This window comes from Camelus ferus, chromosome 12, assembly GCF_009834535.1.
Source record: "Camelus ferus isolate YT-003-E chromosome 12, BCGSAC_Cfer_1.0, whole genome shotgun sequence".
Classification (NCBI taxonomy): domain Eukaryota; kingdom Metazoa; phylum Chordata; class Mammalia; order Artiodactyla; family Camelidae; genus Camelus; species Camelus ferus.
The window spans coordinates 18,677,391-18,696,389 of NC_045707.1; the positions used below are offsets into that span (position 1 = coordinate 18,677,391).

The 18,999-nt window shown below is 40.1% G+C and overlaps 1 protein-coding gene across 3 annotated transcripts in view; it reads right to left on the reverse strand.

Moving 5' to 3' along the window:
- Positions 1-325: 325 nt before the first annotated feature.
- The window catches only part of CBX5 (chromobox 5), a 33,780-nt gene continuing 15,106 nt past the window's right edge, over positions 326-18,999 (reverse strand). For all 3 annotated transcript variants that reach the window (XM_006182408.3, XM_006182409.3, XM_006182410.3), the window contains exons 2-5: positions 18,140-18,318; positions 13,610-13,796; positions 10,452-10,552; positions 326-8,775 (exon numbers count right to left, since the gene is read on the reverse strand). In XM_006182408.3, the coding sequence (XP_006182470.1) occupies positions 8,625-8,775; positions 10,452-10,552; positions 13,610-13,796; positions 18,140-18,276 (576 nt within the window). In that variant the 5' untranslated portion in view covers positions 18,277-18,318 and the 3' untranslated portion in view covers positions 326-8,624. The remainder of the gene's footprint in view (positions 8,776-10,451; positions 10,553-13,609; positions 13,797-18,139; positions 18,319-18,999) is intronic.

Consider the following 18,999-nt stretch of genomic DNA (forward strand, 5'->3'; position numbering starts at 1 on the left):
AGGGGTCCCTGGGTTGCTAAAGTTTAATGTTTATTCTCTGAGCCACTGGGAGCAGAATGGAGCTTGGAGCCCAGGAAGACATACAACCCGAAGGGGTTAAGGGAATGGAGTGGGGAACAGAATACACCTTCTTATTCCCTCAGGCTTGCGCCACCTTGTGGCTATTTGCAGGAAGTCAGAGACCATCAATCCTTAGAAAAAAGCCCTAGTTCTCCAAATCTCCCTCCTCTTTCAGAAACACATGCGCAACTGCTGGCTGACATTCGGGGCCCAAATTAAGTATGGAGTGTAAGACCCAGATGGTCAAACCACCACTCAGGATCCGTATTTGAAAAGCAACCATTTATTAGAACCAATACAAGAGTATGAAAAGAGGGAAAAGAGGAGGGTGGAAGAGGGGGAGAGAATGAGGTCTGCATCAGATGTCAGTTGTGGAAACACATAAATTGCCTACTTTTAAACATTTACATTTAAAAGGCGAACATATATATATACCACTTATCCTAAAAAAAAAAAAATCGAAAGCAGACATGTTTGGCTGAAATAAAACCAAGAAACACAACCAAAACTCCCCCACAAACCAAAAAGGTCCATAGAGAACTCAGTTTCCCATGTTTCCATTCAGAAATCTGGCTACAAAGTGTGATTTGCTTTGCTCCTCAGGATGGTACAGAGCGCTGAACGAAACCCAGCCTCTTGAGTCTCTTAGATCCCATCCTGTGGGAAGGGGTGGGGAGGCCTATGGGCTATGGGTGAATCAACTCCTGGCTACTCGGCAGGATGTCAGACCATGCTCTCTCCATCCTCCAGGACTCCACAGAACCGCCTGGTGCCGCCAGTGCAGTGAAGAGAGGAGCTGAGTCCACAAAACACCGAGAACCGGAATGTGACCGCGGCAAAGGGACAGGACCTTGTGCTTTTTCATAGGTTACACATCAGGGCCAAGGAGAGGGAGAGGAGAAAGAGCCCTACTGGGAAGAGGAGCTGGCTGAGCCCCTAAACTGAGATGGAGAGTAAGGCTCTTGAGCCCACACCTGGGCAAATAGAAATAGTGTCCAAAGTTTTCCCAAACCACAGGGGAAAAAAAGGTCAAAGTCAGGAAAGTTTAGACTGTGGACACTGAGAAAGAGATGACAGATGATGAAATACAGTGAATTGGATGAAGCTTTCAGGAGTATCAATGCCCAATTCTGAATGTTAAACGTATCGCTAGAAAAAAAAAATCCAATGTGGCTCTTTTTTGGTGGGGGATAAAGGAAGTGGTTATGTTTACTGAACCGGCTGGTTCCTATAAGGAGGTGGAGGCGGAGGCTCAGGTACAGATGCCACGAAGGGGTGAAGTGACCCAGCTGTCCTGGGATCAGTTCAGGGAGCAACAAGCAATGACATAAATCAAACCCACTGTGTGCGCTTTGCTCCTGAGACAGCCCAAGTCTGTCCAAGCCCGTGGGGTATGGGACCTTAATTCCCAACCTGCAGAGAAACAAGCAGAGCATCCCAGATGCCCTAATCCAATGCTCTTGGGTCTCAAACGGCCTCTCTTTGTGGATGCAAGACATAGAAAATACTAAGTGCCTCCCCCTATAACATCTTAAGTAAATCTGGACTATTAAGACTCCAACATTCACGAAAACACTGTCAACATCTGAACTAGCAGCTTTGATGAGGGGTGGGGGGCAGAAAACTTGCCGAGGTCACTAAGGAGTTCCAACCTTGGGACAGCTCAGTGAGGACAGAAGCCTATGGTAGGCCTAGACTTCGGCTCAAGGCATCCTCCATTGAGGACCCTAAAGTATTCTATCAACTTTGATTTACAATGCCTCACAACACCCCTGTGAGGTAGGTCAGTATTATTACCCCCATTTGACAGATGGGGAACTGAGGCATTGAAAGGAGTGACTTGCCCAAGGTCAGTCATTATGAATCAATTGAGGAGGTTGGCACACATAGTCAGCATCCACTCCATTCTTATTCCACGCCCTGGAGCATTTCACTTCTTAGAGTGCACTTGGGAACAAAAGGAAGTCAGTAGGCACACCTCACTGCAAACTAGATGAACTCAATCAACCCACAACTATTAACTGATGGCCTATTACTTTACCTAGCATAATGCAAAGAACCTTGGAGAAGAAACAAACCGCTTCTGAAAGTCATCTGTTAATGGATGTTTTGAAAATAAAATTACATTTTAAACGTTAAGGGCATGAATTCTCTTGTAAAGAAATACTTTATCCTAAGAGGTGAAGGATTAAGTCACACTGATTTCTCAAAGTTCTACACCGACTAACCCAAATTCCTAACATTCAGAACGAAGACCACACTCAAGCAGAAAGCTAAGAACCATTTCCTCAGCAGTGCTCTGAGCGGCAAGGTCGGTGGGGAAAGGGGTGCAGGGATCTAGCACTACCGAACACCCTCCTGCTGCTGCCTGTCCCTCCCCACAACACTCGGGGGGCAGCATCTTTCCAAACTTTCTGCCCCTGTTCCAACTTCAGAAGTTTCAGCAACTTCACAAATAGCTCAAAGTTAAGGATATAAATGATGACATCTACTTTTCCATTCAAGGAGAAGGTGTGAAGTAACTGGTCAGAAGACTCTTGTAATGTTCTTACCTCCTGCCAGAGACATAACTCTTTAACAAAAGAAAGGCAAAGGAAAAAAACACTCTTTCCCCCTCCTTTGGACTTACACTGAATTCTGGTGGAAATCATTATGACCCTTATCCTAACTCTAGGGGGAAAATTCTAAACCCACAGCCAGCCCTGGTTTAGACTCAAATCCTAAAGCTACTAGAAGCTGCAAAACTCTGACTTGAGCCTTATAAGTGCCGGACACGATGAAACTGTCTTCTCAGCTCATCTCAAAGACTCTCCGGGCAGGAAGCCCTCCTTTCCTCTGTACCCTCTTGTAGTAGCCAGAGCAACAAGACCCTATGTACATTAGAAGCCCAAAAAATGATTTATCAACACACACAATACAATGCTCACCAGGGATCCTCACATTCCAGGAAGGACCAATCATTCCAAGACCTAAGTATAACCCTTTTTTCATTGACTGCTGATCACCCTGGATAAGTCCAGGTGACAAGAAAGTTCAAGACTGATTAAAGCAGCAGTGACAGTTCTGGTTCAGTCTGTGTTGGAATTTCTCAAAAGGCATGATGAACAGGCCACTGGGACCTGGGTCAGCTGTGAGGGTCACACCTGCCAATGCCAAGGGACAGCTCCAAATTTAAAAAAAAAAAAGAGAGAGAAGAGAGAGACGATAAAAAGTTCATTGCATTCAATTTGGCCTAATTTCTTGATAATAGTTTCCTATTAGATTTTCTGATTAATACTGATGGCTCTTACCTAGGGTGTGATAATTAGGTTTTGATCTATTGTGACATTAATGATCACAATCAGTTGGCTTTGAAATTGTCTTAATTAATAGCTCTTCCCTTGTCGGCTGCCTCCAGTGCAGGTTGTCCCCTCCTCCACCACCTTGTTTTAACTCCTTCTCTTACTGACCTCAGAGACAAACAGCACTGGAGGATCACTTTCTTCCCATAAACCAAGGTTTTAAACTATCTTAAAAGATTTCTCTGACAGGAGCAACATGAGATGACGATAGGTGAAATGAGGATCAGGATAAAAGGCAAAGAAATATGCTTTCAGTGAATAGGAAATATTCCATCTTAGAAAACAACCAAAGTCAAGCGCGATGTTAAAGTGGCAAGGACAAGCTGAAGTAACTCTAAAAAGACAAGATGAGGTAGTTTAAAATTCAAGAAATCCAGCACAAGCAAAAAGAAACTAGAATGTTTACTATCCAAAAAGCCTTCACACTTTAATTTTCCAACAGTTATTCTAATTCTTGGAAAGTTTGACTTCCAAAGCTAGTCAACTTTCAATCACCCAAATCTCAATTACCCAGGCAGAGAAAAGTACTGTTTTCCTGTGGTCACATGGTCAGAACTAAGATCAGACTGTTTCTTAACAGGGCTGGCCCACACCCTAGACCTCCCTAGACTGATTAAATCCCAGACTCCAGGGCATGTGTATTTCTGGGAGAGGTTTCCACATAACTGAAACAAGTCTCTGCTTAGAAATCACCATCCTACAGTCCTAAAGAAAAATGAACTGCCCAGAATAGATGCCCAGGTGTTACTAGAAGTGTCCCGAGCCTTCACTTTAGCAACTCTTTTGTCATTGGAAAGCATGTTCCTCCTTTATGTTTTAGGCTTCAAGCCAGCCTCATGTTAATTCCTTCAAAAGGGATGAGAAACTGAAAAAGGTGTGAGCAACTCTGATAAAATATCCACGAGGAATACATTTTTACAGAACCTACAATAATGTAACAACACTGCCACAGTTAATACTTTCCACAAGCAAGGATTAACTATACCATTCAATACGCTGCTGGCAAAGAGCCTAAAATAGGGAGCAAAACCAGGGGTTCTCAACGTGTTGTTTTCTCTCTCAGTAACAGCATTTCTAATCAACTCTCAGTTATCTTTATTTCCTGGAATCAAACAGGTCCTTGTTGTGGCCCATCTATGGCCGGTTAGTTCAGTTCATCCAAGGTCATACGTCTTTTCTACACATGAACCGTCAATCTCCTACTCTAGGGCCACAAACTATACCAACCAGTTGTCTCTGCCCCAAATCTGAACTGTGTACCCATTTATAGCACTTATTACACTGAACTATTCATCCCACACCAGTATGAAAATTAAGGTCAGGGACTACACCTTTTTAAACTTTGTTGAATGAAATGGACGCCGACATACACTAACGTGGCTGGAATATGGGTGGCTCAATAGAAAGCCATCATGATTAACTGGGCTGGGGGGGCACCCAATTTTGAGCATATGTTCTTGGGTGCAAGACTTGTAACATCTGTTTTTGAAAACATATTTTTTTTTGAAAACATAACTTTTATGATTAGTTATGCACGAAGTAGAGCCAAAATGAAACTGGAAAACACCGGGTCCAGACCTTTCCTCTCTCCACCTTGCAGCAGGTATGCTTGCTTGGTGATCTGATTACAAAGGTACAAACCTCAACACTCTAAAAATTTTCACTCTAAAAACCTAAACCAAAAGGATGGAGTCATGGTTGCAAAATGAGCTTTTCCTTTGACCTAATTTGTGAGAAAACAATTTCCACATGTCCAATCTAGTGACATAACCCTTCCTGGGGTTCTCATGTTGTTGCAAACTAGCATTTTAGGCCCTCAAATTTGAACCCTAAGGGCAACGACAATCTCCCACTCCCCATCCCAAAGAGATTCCTCTGACCCCTCGCTGTACCTTAAGTGAACTGGGCAAAAACAGATCCAAGAAAATCACAAGATGAAAATCACAAGCATTTCCCTCAGGGCCCTAGGATTTGGCCTGAAGATAAGGGAAATGGACCGCAGGGAGGCCACGGCACAGGAACGAAGAGTTAAGAATAACCTAAAATTGCCCAAAGTACAGGAACAGGCCCAACTTTTCATCAACAACAGTAGTACAGACATACGGCTGGGGGAGAGCCAGGGACCACTAGACTTTCGAATGTTAAGGAACACCACAGGTCCAAATGCTCCCTTGGGCAGACAAAAACCAGACTGCAGGAGGGAAAATATACAGACCTCTCCAGGTTAAAAATGGTGATTCCATCAGGGCTGACGTTCTCTAACAGCTGATCTTAACGTGAGGCCATCTGCCCAGCCCAGGGCTTGGAAAAGCAGCTATGCTGACCTTGGTAGACTCTGCTGGTCAAAGTTCTGCTAGTCTGTGGAAGGTGAAATCCCTGAATGCTGATTACAGTAAGGAAGAAAAATTCAGCACTAGAAAGATGTTTTGAAAGAGGGCTTAAAACAGAAAAAATAAACTGTGAGCACCTGAGACCTAGATGTTTAAGAGTGCTTAGCCCAGGACTACTAACTCTTCTGAGAGGAGACAGCCCCGTGAAAACAGGTTCCCGCTTGAGGTTGCAACTCTCCAAGGGCCCAGACAGCTGAGACTCAGCACTGACAAATGCTGGAGGCGCAGGCAGGTATCTGGTTTCCTTTCTGCTGAGGGCTGAGATCAGTATTGGCTGCTGGCTCCCCTCATTCCTGCAGAAGTCGCTGTGGGTAGGCAGGGGTAGAACAGGTTGTTTGGACAGCACTAAATACAAGTACAAGACCATGATTCAGTAAACTGTGGACAGAAAAAGATGAATGCAGTGAAATATTAAAGGGGTGGTGAGTAGCAGCAGATGATAATGGGGTTATCTTGCTAAAAGAAATCAGATTGTGATGAATGTCTTAAATATTACTTATATCCCAGGCAACCACATGTCCCAGGTTTCTCAGGACCAATCTCAGTACCAAATAATTGTTGCAATCTTTGTCCACATGCTAGATTTGGGCTCCAAAAATATGATGGCCATAGTCTGCTTACAAGCCTACTGCTCCTGGGGGACACACTGGCTACGTGGACACACCTGCAAACTGAGACCTAGTTCGCCTCCTTGGGGGCTCCAGACCACTTCTGTCCTAGTCTGTATACCCTAATTGATATCCTTAGTTACTTGTATGAAAAATCTCTTTCCTGACCATCCTTTCTTTCTTTCAGATGCCCATCACATTAAGCACCAACAACTGTCAATTATCCAACACTTGATCTAGGCCTTTAATTCTTCAGAGAGTTAAGGAAGATGGAGATAAAACTCCTACCCACTTGAGGCATGGGTTATGAGTTCTCACCCAATCACATTACCATTCAGAAGGATTTTCCTGGATGGCTGAGACCAAAAGCTTCATTGTTCCAGTCTGTCATGTCACTGCAGCAACAGCTGTCTTCTCAACTGTGCAGTATAATTTTTGACATAATTTATACAAGCACACAGAATTCAATCAGCAGCTGAGCAGGGAAGCAATGTTAACAAATGCTATGAATGGGTATATGATTTGCATATTATTCGGCTCATCTGTGGACTGGAGCAATCTCTCCATTCCCCTCATTACTCTGAATAATCTAGAAATGGTTGAATACTCCTCGCCAGACAGCTATGTTTTAAAAATCAGAAGCAACCACAAAAACCTCAATGGCTGATGAACTCTAGAGTTAAGGCTATTTCAAGCATTTATTCTTTTTCCCTCAGCTTTGGGCTGGGACAAGGATGCTCAAAACCCTGCTATTTCCTTACTTTTAGTCTTGATTCTCTAGCCTCCTTCATCTACAAGGAAAAAAAGGGTGAAGAGAAGTAGGGCGCTTCTTGGGGAACAAAGGCAGAAGGATATGATCGGAAAAATAACCTCTCAATACAATGGTAACACAAGAAGCCAAAAGGGAACTATTTTGCTGAATAGGAAGAGAAGATCGTGTCAACATGCTAATATGGGAAGCCTGTCACTCTCTGAGGTGATAGTCTTCCAAATAAATGCATTGAAAAAAAAAAAAAAAGATACAACTAAGAGTTTGAGGGTGGAAAAAGGAAAGAGTATTAACACTTCGGGGACTCTTGGTGGCAAATCCAGGAGTCAACAAAGCAGGAAATTTATGATTACAAATGCTATGAATATTTAAAATTGATATTGTGGCCAATGGCTCCCCTCCAAGAATTCCCCACTGAAAATATTGGCATGGAGGGGAAATGGGTTCACTGAGAAGTGAGGGTCAGGTTCAAAGCCTCTTTGGTAACAGGAATGTTTTGGGAGGCCACCAAAGTTGGCAGGGTTGGAGGGTGCCTAGCACCTTGGCACAAGCAAGCACCAGGCAGTCACTCACACCTACATAAACACATAGTCCAAACAGGAGGGGTGGAAGGAAATAGTACAGATATACAGTATGTGATAATAAAGACAATTGTATCCTACCCCATCATCCTCATGTACTAACAGCTAAAAATCTCCACAGTTAATAATCTTGTCATTTTATGACAGACTACACCAACCTGCAGAAGCAGAATTAGGGATTGCTAAAGAAACAAGGCCCAAAGTCCTGGGGCTAAAAGGAGTGCCTTGACAAATCTGAATGTAAAATTTCAAGTCCTCCAAAGGATGGAACTATTATGGGAGGATGGGTGAGGATGAACAACAGAGGGTGGCCCAGAAGACCACACCGGGAACCCTGTATTCTCCTGGGGAGAGCTGAATGAGGTTGGGAAAGCCCCAACAGGTAGGCAGTTGCTATTGGCTTTTTAAAAAGATGGGCAACATCTTTTCCATCCCAACATCTCAACACAAAGGCTAGCTGGTCATCAACATGTTCTAAGAGCCAAAGCAAGAAACCAAAATGAATCATCATTGTAACAAAATCCCCCATCTAAAAAGCGACCAACCTTGAAAAGATCAAGACTCTAAGGTGATTAAAAAGTTCAAACTCATCTTGAGGTCACAAGGGAGCAGAGGGTAGAGAGGAGGGCAAAGGAAAAAATTGTGGGAATTACACACAGTATGTAAATGCCTGGTCTTCACAGAGAGACACTTATCATGAATCAGACCATCAGTTATGTTACAAGAGAACCAATACCAACATTTCTCCTGTGGAGCACAGTGATAAGCACATTTTTATGGATGTGTTTAAGAGAGAAGGGGATGGGTAGAAGGAGAGGAGGCAGGGAGGTGGATGTATTATGTACAAAGAGAAATGACAAAGACCACCCCCTCCTTTAGCTCTTTGCTGTTTCTTTCTCTTTGTTTTCCGCATCCTCAGGATATGCATGCCACGTCAGTCTCTCTTCATAAAATGCTATCACAATCTGTGGACACTTAACATTAGCTTCTTTCGCAAGAACCAGGTCGGCTTCATCTGTGTCTTTCCTGGAGGGAAAGGGTATGAGAGTTAGAACAAGAGGAAGTAAGAGTGAGAGAGTCTGTCCAAACACAGGTTTATGTCATTACATTATGATTTAGCTGACTTGATCGCCTCTTCATCTTGATTTCAAAGAAAAAAGGACCCTAAGAGTGCCACATTTTCAAGAAGTTTAAGTAAATGAATCAAATTATTAGTAAATATCATTTAACTACTACATCAGACAGAAACAGAAGACATCAGCTAGAATAGATGGAAAACATAGCAGGTTTAATCAAAAGGGTGAAAATTAAACCACTAGATAAAATTCTGCTCCCATAATTTTTTACTTGTGTGTATGAGCATGTGAACGAACACACAACCAAACCTACATTCAGCCCTACTGATTATGCATAAATTGCTCAATCCAGTTTCTGGATCATCTGGATCATGAAAGGTTCCTAACCCTCCTCCATCTTGTGGCCTTTTAAACACTCATCCTTTTGGTCAGAACTGTGGATTGGAACAATAAGAAAACAGAAATTTAAGTCAGCAACAGTACTTAGATAAGGGAAGGTGAGGGAGAATGTAAAATCTAGTCACTAAAATGAAATGTAGGAATCAGCTGCAAATTTCTATTACCCAAGTTACGCAGGCTCTATTATAAAGCATAACACCAAGATCTAGCAAGTCCTTTAAACAGAGTTCCAAACCAAGAAAAAAAGATATTTTAAATTAAAATCTCCACTGAGATGTGAGCAAAGGCAACTACCTCCTTTTCTAGAAAATGGAGACATTGAATTCACAGACGTTAAGTATTACAGATGAGAAGAGGGAAACACACAACTTAGAGCAGACACCCAAATTTGGACTGTGGTGGAGAAAGCTAGTTAAATATGTGAATGTAAATCTTAAGTACCACATGTGTCTGAGTGGGAAAAGCAGTCAATACAGCTACTTACTCCTGACAGAGTATAGTGATTCTTCAAATATAGGCTTCTGGGTAATTTACCAGCAGAACTTCGATCAGATAAAATATTAAACCTCTTGACTATACAACTTTTAAGGTAATTAACTTCCTTCGTGGCAGTGTAGAACGAACCCTCTATTTAGAAAACAAAATTAAATCATAAGCCCAGAACACATGGAAACAGAGAGGTCATGAGGGCTTCACCATAAATCACTGTCTTTAAGAAACCAAATTGAGGGGAAGTAACTACGCTTTCCTCTAAGAGCCATTCTCTCTTTACCGGATGAAATAACTTGTGCTTTGGCTAGTACTATTCTTAATGCTTTTTGTTAAGATTATTTTTCTCTTTTAGACATCATTCCGTGGTCTTGGTCCTCAGCGATGGCAGAAAGCCTCACTCAGCTCCTATCCCGTGGCCACAGGCTCATGGTCTGACGGTAAATGATTCAGAACTGTGTAAATAAATGGTTAGCTCAGGTTTATACGTCTCCTACCTCAAATCTACCATTTTCTGGTATGTGGGCTAATATAATATAATATAATTTGGCTTAATATCAAAGCTTCAGAATGTCTTAAATCCATTCTGAACCATAATTTCCATTTAATACCAACAGTTGGTATCAGCTAAAAAGATTCCTGACAATCAAAATTCTTAACTGGGGAATACTCAGTCTTCCTTCACTATCTTCCATACAAATTCAAGTCATTGGCACAGAAATCCAATTTCTCTCTCACCATTTCATTAGGAACATTAAATCGCCACAGGAATCTGTCGCCCCAATGATCTTTTCTGGTTCCAATCCTCTCTCAAAGCCCCGAGCGATATCATTGCTCTGCTATAAATAGAAGAGGAAGAAAGGTTACAGCTTGGAGATAAGAATAAAAAACCTCATCATTTCTCAACTCAACAAAGCACAGCCTAAGTTAATATCGCTGGATACCATTTCTGTCACCAATTCATAAAATTCTTAGAACTTAAGAAATACAATACTGGGTCAGTCAGTGACAGTGATGCCAAGAGATATTTTTGTAGGAAGATGCAGTTGTCCTTCCAGTATTCCTTCAAAGGATTAGGAGTGGCCCCTAAAACTGTTTAATTTCCCTTAAAATATTCTGAAGTCACCATCTAGGAACTCCTCTAGTCCCCTAATCTCTTTAATACTATAAATTGACTATCCCTGAATTGTTGTTTCTGTCCATGGTTAAACAAACCAAACCCTTTTTCATTTTATGAACTTCAAATATACCACACCTCAATCTTTATTTTTTTAGACTTTTAGTTCACCTAATACTGACCAATATTTTTAATACTTCTTTTCACATAATCATCTATACTTATGAAAGAACAGAATTAGAATGATTCAAGGCACTACCATAAAACAGCAAATTTCTTTCAGAGCTCACATACTGTAATACTCACACACTTGAGGAAGGGGCCTTGGTCTGTGCCCCCCACCCCATCCCCTCCCCCGCAAGTGGATGGGTTATTAGTATTAGAGAGCAGAAATGGACAGCGATTTAAAACAAACTGATAATTCTGTACAGGACTATTCAAACTTGGTCAAATTGCAATTATGCAATCTAGGTAAGGAGCATAGGGTCTGATTCAGATGTGCTGGTACTGGTGAGAGCAAAATGGTGAAATTTTAAACAAACTTGGTAATTTTAAAAACCTGACTACGGAAAATAATGCAAGCTTTTCTAGTGGCAACAACAACAAAAGATTTCTAGAATGACAGCTCAAATGAACTAAATCTCTAATGTCTGATTTTCATAATAAAATCTCTTTGATCTGACATTCACCTTGCTTTCTTCTGAGAGATACAAAGCACTCAGGGTCCAGGTGGTCCCCAAAGATACCGGAACCCACACTGGGAAGGAAATTCCATGCATGGATCAGGGGACATACAGACTCAAAAACATAGCCTCTTTTGGGGGCGCTTAAAGGGAGGAGGTTCCCAGATGTGCACACAGCTGCTCACAGCTGGAATGCTGGCGCCGAAATGAATCGTAAATCATCGCTGGCGGCTGAAAACAGTTTGCCACATAGGGAGGGAAGGGAAGAAAAATGTTCAAGCTGCTGAAAAGGAGCCGAAGCGAGGAAAATGCTAAAATCATCACACAGGCAGTAATCTTAAATCAGGCATAATGCCGACTAACAAATTTCTTCTGCAGTGGTCTAAAGCAAGAAATGCAATCCCCTCCTGCACCTTTAAAACATACAATCACCTATCTTCCCAGCTGCCTACCTGACAGCCACCAGCACTGCTGAGAATGCTGTCAGGGGCCCCAGATAAACATTACAATGTAAGGGACATGTGGGGGTGGTTTTCAAGGTCAGCAGCATCAGAACCTGGCCTGGGAATGCAACTCTCTGCACTGGCCAGTGGCTCAAACCCAGACTGCTCCTGTTTAGAAGGACAGAAACCTTAGGTTGAAGAAATACACACTATTATGTCACAATGGCTACAGAAGTCTTATGCTGTGTTGTTTTCCAGTCTCTTTACTTAGCTAGAAATGAATCAAATAACAAAAGCCAGAATACAAAAGACTAGTGAAAGAAAAAAGAAAGAACCAAGTCCTAGCTCCTTAAAGAAGGGAAGGCATTCTCAAATTATTTACCTGTACACTGTGTCATAATGATAGACACCCCTCACCAGAATAGGGCAGTTTTAAAAATAAGATTGCAAAAACTAAAATTAATCAGGGAATCAAATAAGGAGGCAGACAAAAACCTAGAGTGCACTTTCACTGGTAGCCTCCAATCTTCCACTCTTATTTCAATTCTTTTTGGAAAGCTGGTCTTCCATTTTCTCTCTACGGAGACCAGGAATCACTTGTGTAAGTCTCTATAAAATGTTGATGCCTAGGTCCAACCCACAGAAATTTGAATTTAATTGGTCTAGGGTGCGTATCTTGGGGCACTGGAGGGTTTTGATGCACCCCCTCTCCTCATCATCTGCTGTGATTCTAATGTGCAGCCAGGGCTGAGAACTAATGCTCTAGAAAGATGGGTACCCAAGGAGAATGAAGATAAATAGGGATGCTTATGGCAGTGATGCTAGCAGACTCAGAAGCAGACTTATGTTTTTATTTTATTAAACTTTAAGGGTATGACACATTTTCGGCACAAAGGGCTTCACAACCTTGAAATAAATGAAAGGAATGGAAGCTAGGGGAGTGGAATGAGTACGTGTATATGTGTACACAGATGGAAATGATACAGATGGAAAAAGAGGCAGTAACAGTGCTCATGGCTAGTTACCTGAGAGCTACAGATCAGAAGGACTAAAGCAACTGAATCAAACCAAAATTTCATAAACACACTGTCCAAACTGAATAAAGGGATTCAAAAGAAAGGTGAAAATTAATTAATTTGGAGTATGTAAAAAATAAAAGGATCAGAAGAGAATATACATGCCACTGAACTGTATACTTTAAAATGGTTAATTGTATGTTGTGTGAATTTCACCTCAATTAAAAAAAGGAAATAGAATATAAAGGGTTGAAAATAAGTGCTATCTTCAGAACAAAAGAAAAAAGTGAAGTGGTAAACATTTTAAAGCGCCCTTCTATTCTTAAAAAATTCACCAAAGGCTCATCCTCTCTAAGATAACTTAGCCACCTATTCATGGATAAGGCACAGAGTGGCTGAATGTTTTATAGGGATTTAATTTTGCCACTTTACTACAATTTAGTGGACACATTATGATGTTTCTCACTCAGCCAGGAGAGGGTGCTGTAGGTAATCAACATTATCTCCCTAGGAGCTCTTTTGTTCAACAATTTACCTCGGAACAGAAATAACCAAAATAATGCCTTTTGGCTGGGGGTGAGGGTGGGGGGCGGCGCAGAAGAACAGTTTGTGGGGAAAAGAGGGAAATAAAGCTTACCTCTCTCTTTTTTTTGGATTTGATATCATCAGCACTGTTCGCGAAACTGGATTTCCTCTTGTTACTTTCTGACTTCTCCCTGGGTTTGTTATTTTCACCCTCCTTCATCTTCTTATACTTTTTCATAAACTCGGAAATTAGCTCAGGGCAATCCAAATTTTTCTCAGGCTCCCAAGTATTGTGCTCCCTGGCCAAGAGGAATGGAGAAAAAAAGGAAAGAAATGAGTGGGGGGAAATCCAATGTCTTATTTTAAAGAAGACAAGTAGGCAAAAAGGAAAGAACCTTATGCTTACAGGAGGCAACAAATTTGATCCTAGGAATCTATCCAAGAGAATGAACAACTATATCCCCCATAATAATTTGTACACAATTATTTACAGCAGCATTTTAATAGCCAAAGGCAGAAAACAATTTAAATGCCCATCAACTGGTGAATGGATAAACAAAATGTGGTATATCCATACAATGGAATACTATTTAACAACAAAAAGGAACATAATACGAATTAATACATGCTACGTGATGGAAGAACCTTAAAAACATTATGCTAAGCGAAAGAAAACAGATACAAAAGACTATACACTGTCTGATTCCATTTATACGAAACGTCTAGCAAAGACAAATTTTGAAACAGAAAGCAGATCAGTAGTTTCATGTGGCTGGGGTTTGTGATCAAATACAAATAGCCAAGTTCAAGAGAATTTGGGGAGGATATGGAAATGTTGTAAAACTGGGGTGTGATGATGGTTGCACAATTCTATATATTTACCAAAAATCACTGAACTGTGTATTTCCAATAAATGAACTTTACGGTATGTAAATTATACCTCAATAAAGTCAAATATAAATTCTGCTTTGTAAGTACAAAATAAAAGTGATTTCATACTTATAACCATCTATGCAAATCCTGAAGAGAGGATTTCATACTTATAACCATCTATGCAAATCCTCCAGCTTATACTGTCTTAATGTTACTTATATTTTGAAGAAATATCAACAAATTATTGGAAGATTGAAAATAGTTAATTAGAAAAAGCAGTAAAGGCTTAAATCTTTAGAATACAGGCAAACCATGAGAAGGAGAAGACTCAAAAAAGTAGAATCTGGACTGCATTAATTCAACGCTCTGGATTCAAGTCCACTGTCACTAGGTGGTCAAAATACATTTTTATATTAATAAGCAAAAAAAAAAAAAACCCAAAAAAAAAACAAACTAAATAATTGGGTCTAATTAAACTTGGATCAATGGACTCCTATTATGAGGAAAACAAACAGCTGGTATTCACAAAGTTGTTCTGTGTATTCCTGGCATAGGTTTTAGGAAAGCAAACCATCAACTACACAGTAGCTTACGGAATCAAAGCAAGAAATGTATTTCCATGGGAAAAACTAGACCAGGCATCCTCTCTACTCCTAGACAGTGGCAGAGGTTCTTTGGGTTATATAGTAAGAACTAGCTTTATTTTATTTATTTATTTTTTAAAATGTAGGTACTAGGTATGGAACCCAGGACCTTGTGCATGCTAAGCACGAGCTCCACCACTGAGCTATACCCACCCCAAGAACTAGCTTTATTAAGATACTTCTATAAATATATCATAGAAGCAGTTTCTATGATTCCTTCATTGATTTAGGAAAAAATGTTTAAATTTATATACTATCCATTTTAGATATTTTATTGCTTTTGTCTTTAAAATAAGATACCTTTAGAAAGGAACGGTTTGAACAATGCCATAATAACTCAAGTAAAAAGAATGATGGAAAAATCTGAGATATTTACTCTAGATTTAAACTTCCTGCAAAAAGGGTTAAGAATGAGACAAAATTTATTTCTAAACCATTTAAGCTAAAATTGAAAACCCTCTCCTTCATAGCACTTCTTCAAGAGGAAGGAAAAAAAAAATTCCTTATACAGTAACCCCCCAAATCCAGACTATACATATAGTTTACTATCCCAGAAGAAATTAAGACACTAAAATCAAGAGACATGCCAACACTATAGCATAATAAGCAAGTAGATGTGGAGGTAGGAGGGAGTTTCTGTTGCTAGCAAAGAAAGCCAGTCCTCTAATGGGATTATCACTTTTCCTACCATATTGGTATTGCTATTTCTACATCAATCAATTTTCACCCAAAAGACAGCATGGTATAATTTTTAAAGAATCTGGGATTTAGCGCCAAAGAAATCTGACGACGAATCCTTGTTTCAGCACTTACCAGTTATGTCATCTTTGGCAAACAACTTAACTAATTTCCTCATCTATAAACCAAAAATACTTCTAAAGGCTGTTACAAGAATTCAAAAAAATGCATAAAGTAGACTCTGATCACTGCCTGGCAAACAGTAGGTACTTAGTGGTACACAATGCTAAACGGGCAAAATCTGTTCCAGTCTTCAAATGAAATCCTGGGTATTTCTGACAAATGCTTAATCCATCTACCCTAAACCTTTTCTTTCCCTCATTTATCGACGTAAGGTACCAGCACCTCAATTATAGATGCAGTTTTGAAATTTTTCAAAACGCTCAACAATTTTCAATGGTGATTCAATGGGCCACAAAAATACCCTTAAAATCTTTAGGTGTATTTTAATTCCGATTTCATAGTGCTCAAGGTCTCTCAAACTCACAGTTCTCATCTCTAGAGGATGTTGTGATCCCATTCCTCTTTAGAAAAACAGAGGGCATATTCTGATTGCTGTGCTACCCACATTTAGTGCTCTGTGTGCTGAATACCCTGCAGTGCATGAACTGTCCCATCTAAAACACTAGCAGTGCTCCGGATGAGAAACCTGATTCACACAATAAAATAACCTTAAATATATTTCAAAGGCTCCTGGTCATACCTTTGTCCAAAACTACCGTCAAAACATTGAATCTTTTATTATATTTAAGTCCCACACTTTAAAGCTATGATGTTCAATATGATAACTACCACCTACATTCGGTTAATGAGCACTTGAAATGTGGCTAGTCTAAACTGAGATGTACTATAAAATGTAAAATATACATCAAATTTTGAAGATTTAGCATGAGAAAATAATATAAAATTTCATCGTTTTGTATTAATGCTGAAACAGCATTTTCATGTATTGTTGAAATACATTATTAAAATTAATTCCACTTTTCTTTAATATGACCACCTTAAAATTTAAAATTACGTATGTGGTTGGGAAGGTATAGATCAGTGGTAGAGTGTGTGCCTAGCATGTACAATGTCTTGGGTTCAATCCCCAGTACCTCTGCTAAAAATAAACAAAAACCTAATTATCCCCCACAAAAAAAAAATGAAATAAATAACTTAATTACCCCTTAAATAAATAAATAAAAATAAAATTTACATATGTGGCTTGCATTACATTTATATTGGACAACACCACTCTAAGGAGCCTAAACCACTTCCTATCCTGGGGGTTCTGAGAAACCCATTCTTTGTTATCAGGCATCCTGGGAAGAGAATTAATGCAAAATGGAGGCAAAATACCCAATGATTACACAGCTTCATGTATTTCACCTTTCAAGCTACCTCTTCTATGCTTCAATATGTATCTAGTTCTATTTATTCCAAAGGAAAGAATAATCTAGCATTTTAGCATAAAGTCAATCACCGCCTAATTATGGGGAGTCAACACTTCAGTATCATTCTTTTTGTTTATTTGTTTTGGGGGGGACGTAATTAGGTTTACTTATTTATTTTTAAACGGAGGTACTGGGGATTGAACCCAGGACCTCGCGCATGCTAAAAAAATGCCCACTACCACTGAGCCATACCCTCCCCCAACTTCAGTATCATTTTTAAAGCTCATTGACTTAAAAAGAGGGATTTTAAGGTCTTTACATAATACTAAAAAAAGATAGATTGATGGATAAAGGGATAGATGGACAGATTAAAATGTTAATTACAGAAACTAGGTGGGGTGTATTTGAGTGTTTACTCAATTTCTTTTGCCTCAGCTGTATATTTGAAAAATTTTAAAATAAATATTGGGGGAACAATGTGGCCTCAGATTTAGTATCTCCTTTAGATGAGTGCTTCATCCTAGGACACTTTTGAGGTCCAAGGATCATTATGGAAAGGTATGGGCTATGAGATCAACTCTGACTTCTTCTGCTTAAACATATGTATTTTAGCTTAATTATATCCAAAATAATATTAACAATAATAGTTTATACTTACACTGAGCTTATGTGTCAGACTACACAGCTACCCAACATCTCTAGGATATACACTATTTCTTACCCTTATCTTACTGAGGAGGAAAAAGATGAAGGAACTTCACTAAAGTCACCATTAAGTGGTGGAGCAAGAATCTGGACCCTGGCAATCTGGCCCTCAGGCTATGCTCCTAACCAGTTCATTTTACTGCCTCTCAAAAGCATTCTCATTAGAATACCTGCTCAAAGAAGGGGGAGACTTTGTTTAGTTTATTGCTCTGTCTTTGAAAAGACAAAGATGGTGATGGTTCCTGGGCAAGTAAACCAAAGGTGTCTATGTGTACAGAGTCCCAAAGCCTCAGAGAAGGCACTTACTCGGAAAAGCCTTTCCACTTCAGTAGATACTCCACTTGCCCCTTAACCACACGCCTATCTAGCACCTTCTCCACGACGTACTCCTCCTCATCCTCTGAAGAAGAACTGTCAGCTGTCCGCTTGGTTTTCTTTCCCATGTCTCACGCTGTTCCACCTGAAAGACTAAGGCCACCGGGTTCCTGCAGATGGAAAGGACAAAATAGTCAGAATCCACGTAAGCAGTTAAAACTTTCTGTCTCTTCTTGATGGGATGCAGGGTATAACACAAAGTCACCATGTACCCTTTTCTTCTTGAAGCACTCTACAGATGAGACCTAAGAATTTAATCAAAAATGGGTAGATCCCCACTTTCCCAACCACAACTTTCTCCTCAGCTAACAGGATGTAAATTATTAGATGGCACAATTATCTAACTCCTCTAATTTCAGACTCCAAAAGACAAGTAGTGGGTGGGATTTTACTCCTGGCTACTCCTGTAACTGTTTACAAGCCAGAAACTCAAAGAGAAATATGGATAATCTTCAGTTAAAAGAACCATGATAGAATTCCTCCAAAGTGAATAAAGTTCTTTATAAAAATTGAAAAAAAAAAAAAAAAACAGCCATCAAAATTTAACTTTCCTCTGCTCTGAGCATCTCAAACGGTCTCTTAGGAGCACAAAAAAGGCCTGCTCAGGCATCTTTCACCACATTTTCAGTGACTCGGTACATTTCCCTTAAACAAATTGAGCCTGTCCCTTCAGAGCATCCATCAGCTCACAAAAGCAAGGCTGACATCTCAAACACACTAAGCTTCCTTTTTTATTTAGGATGGGAGGGAGGCAGGGAGGAGAAAAACATTTTTTAGCCCTAAAAATCAAA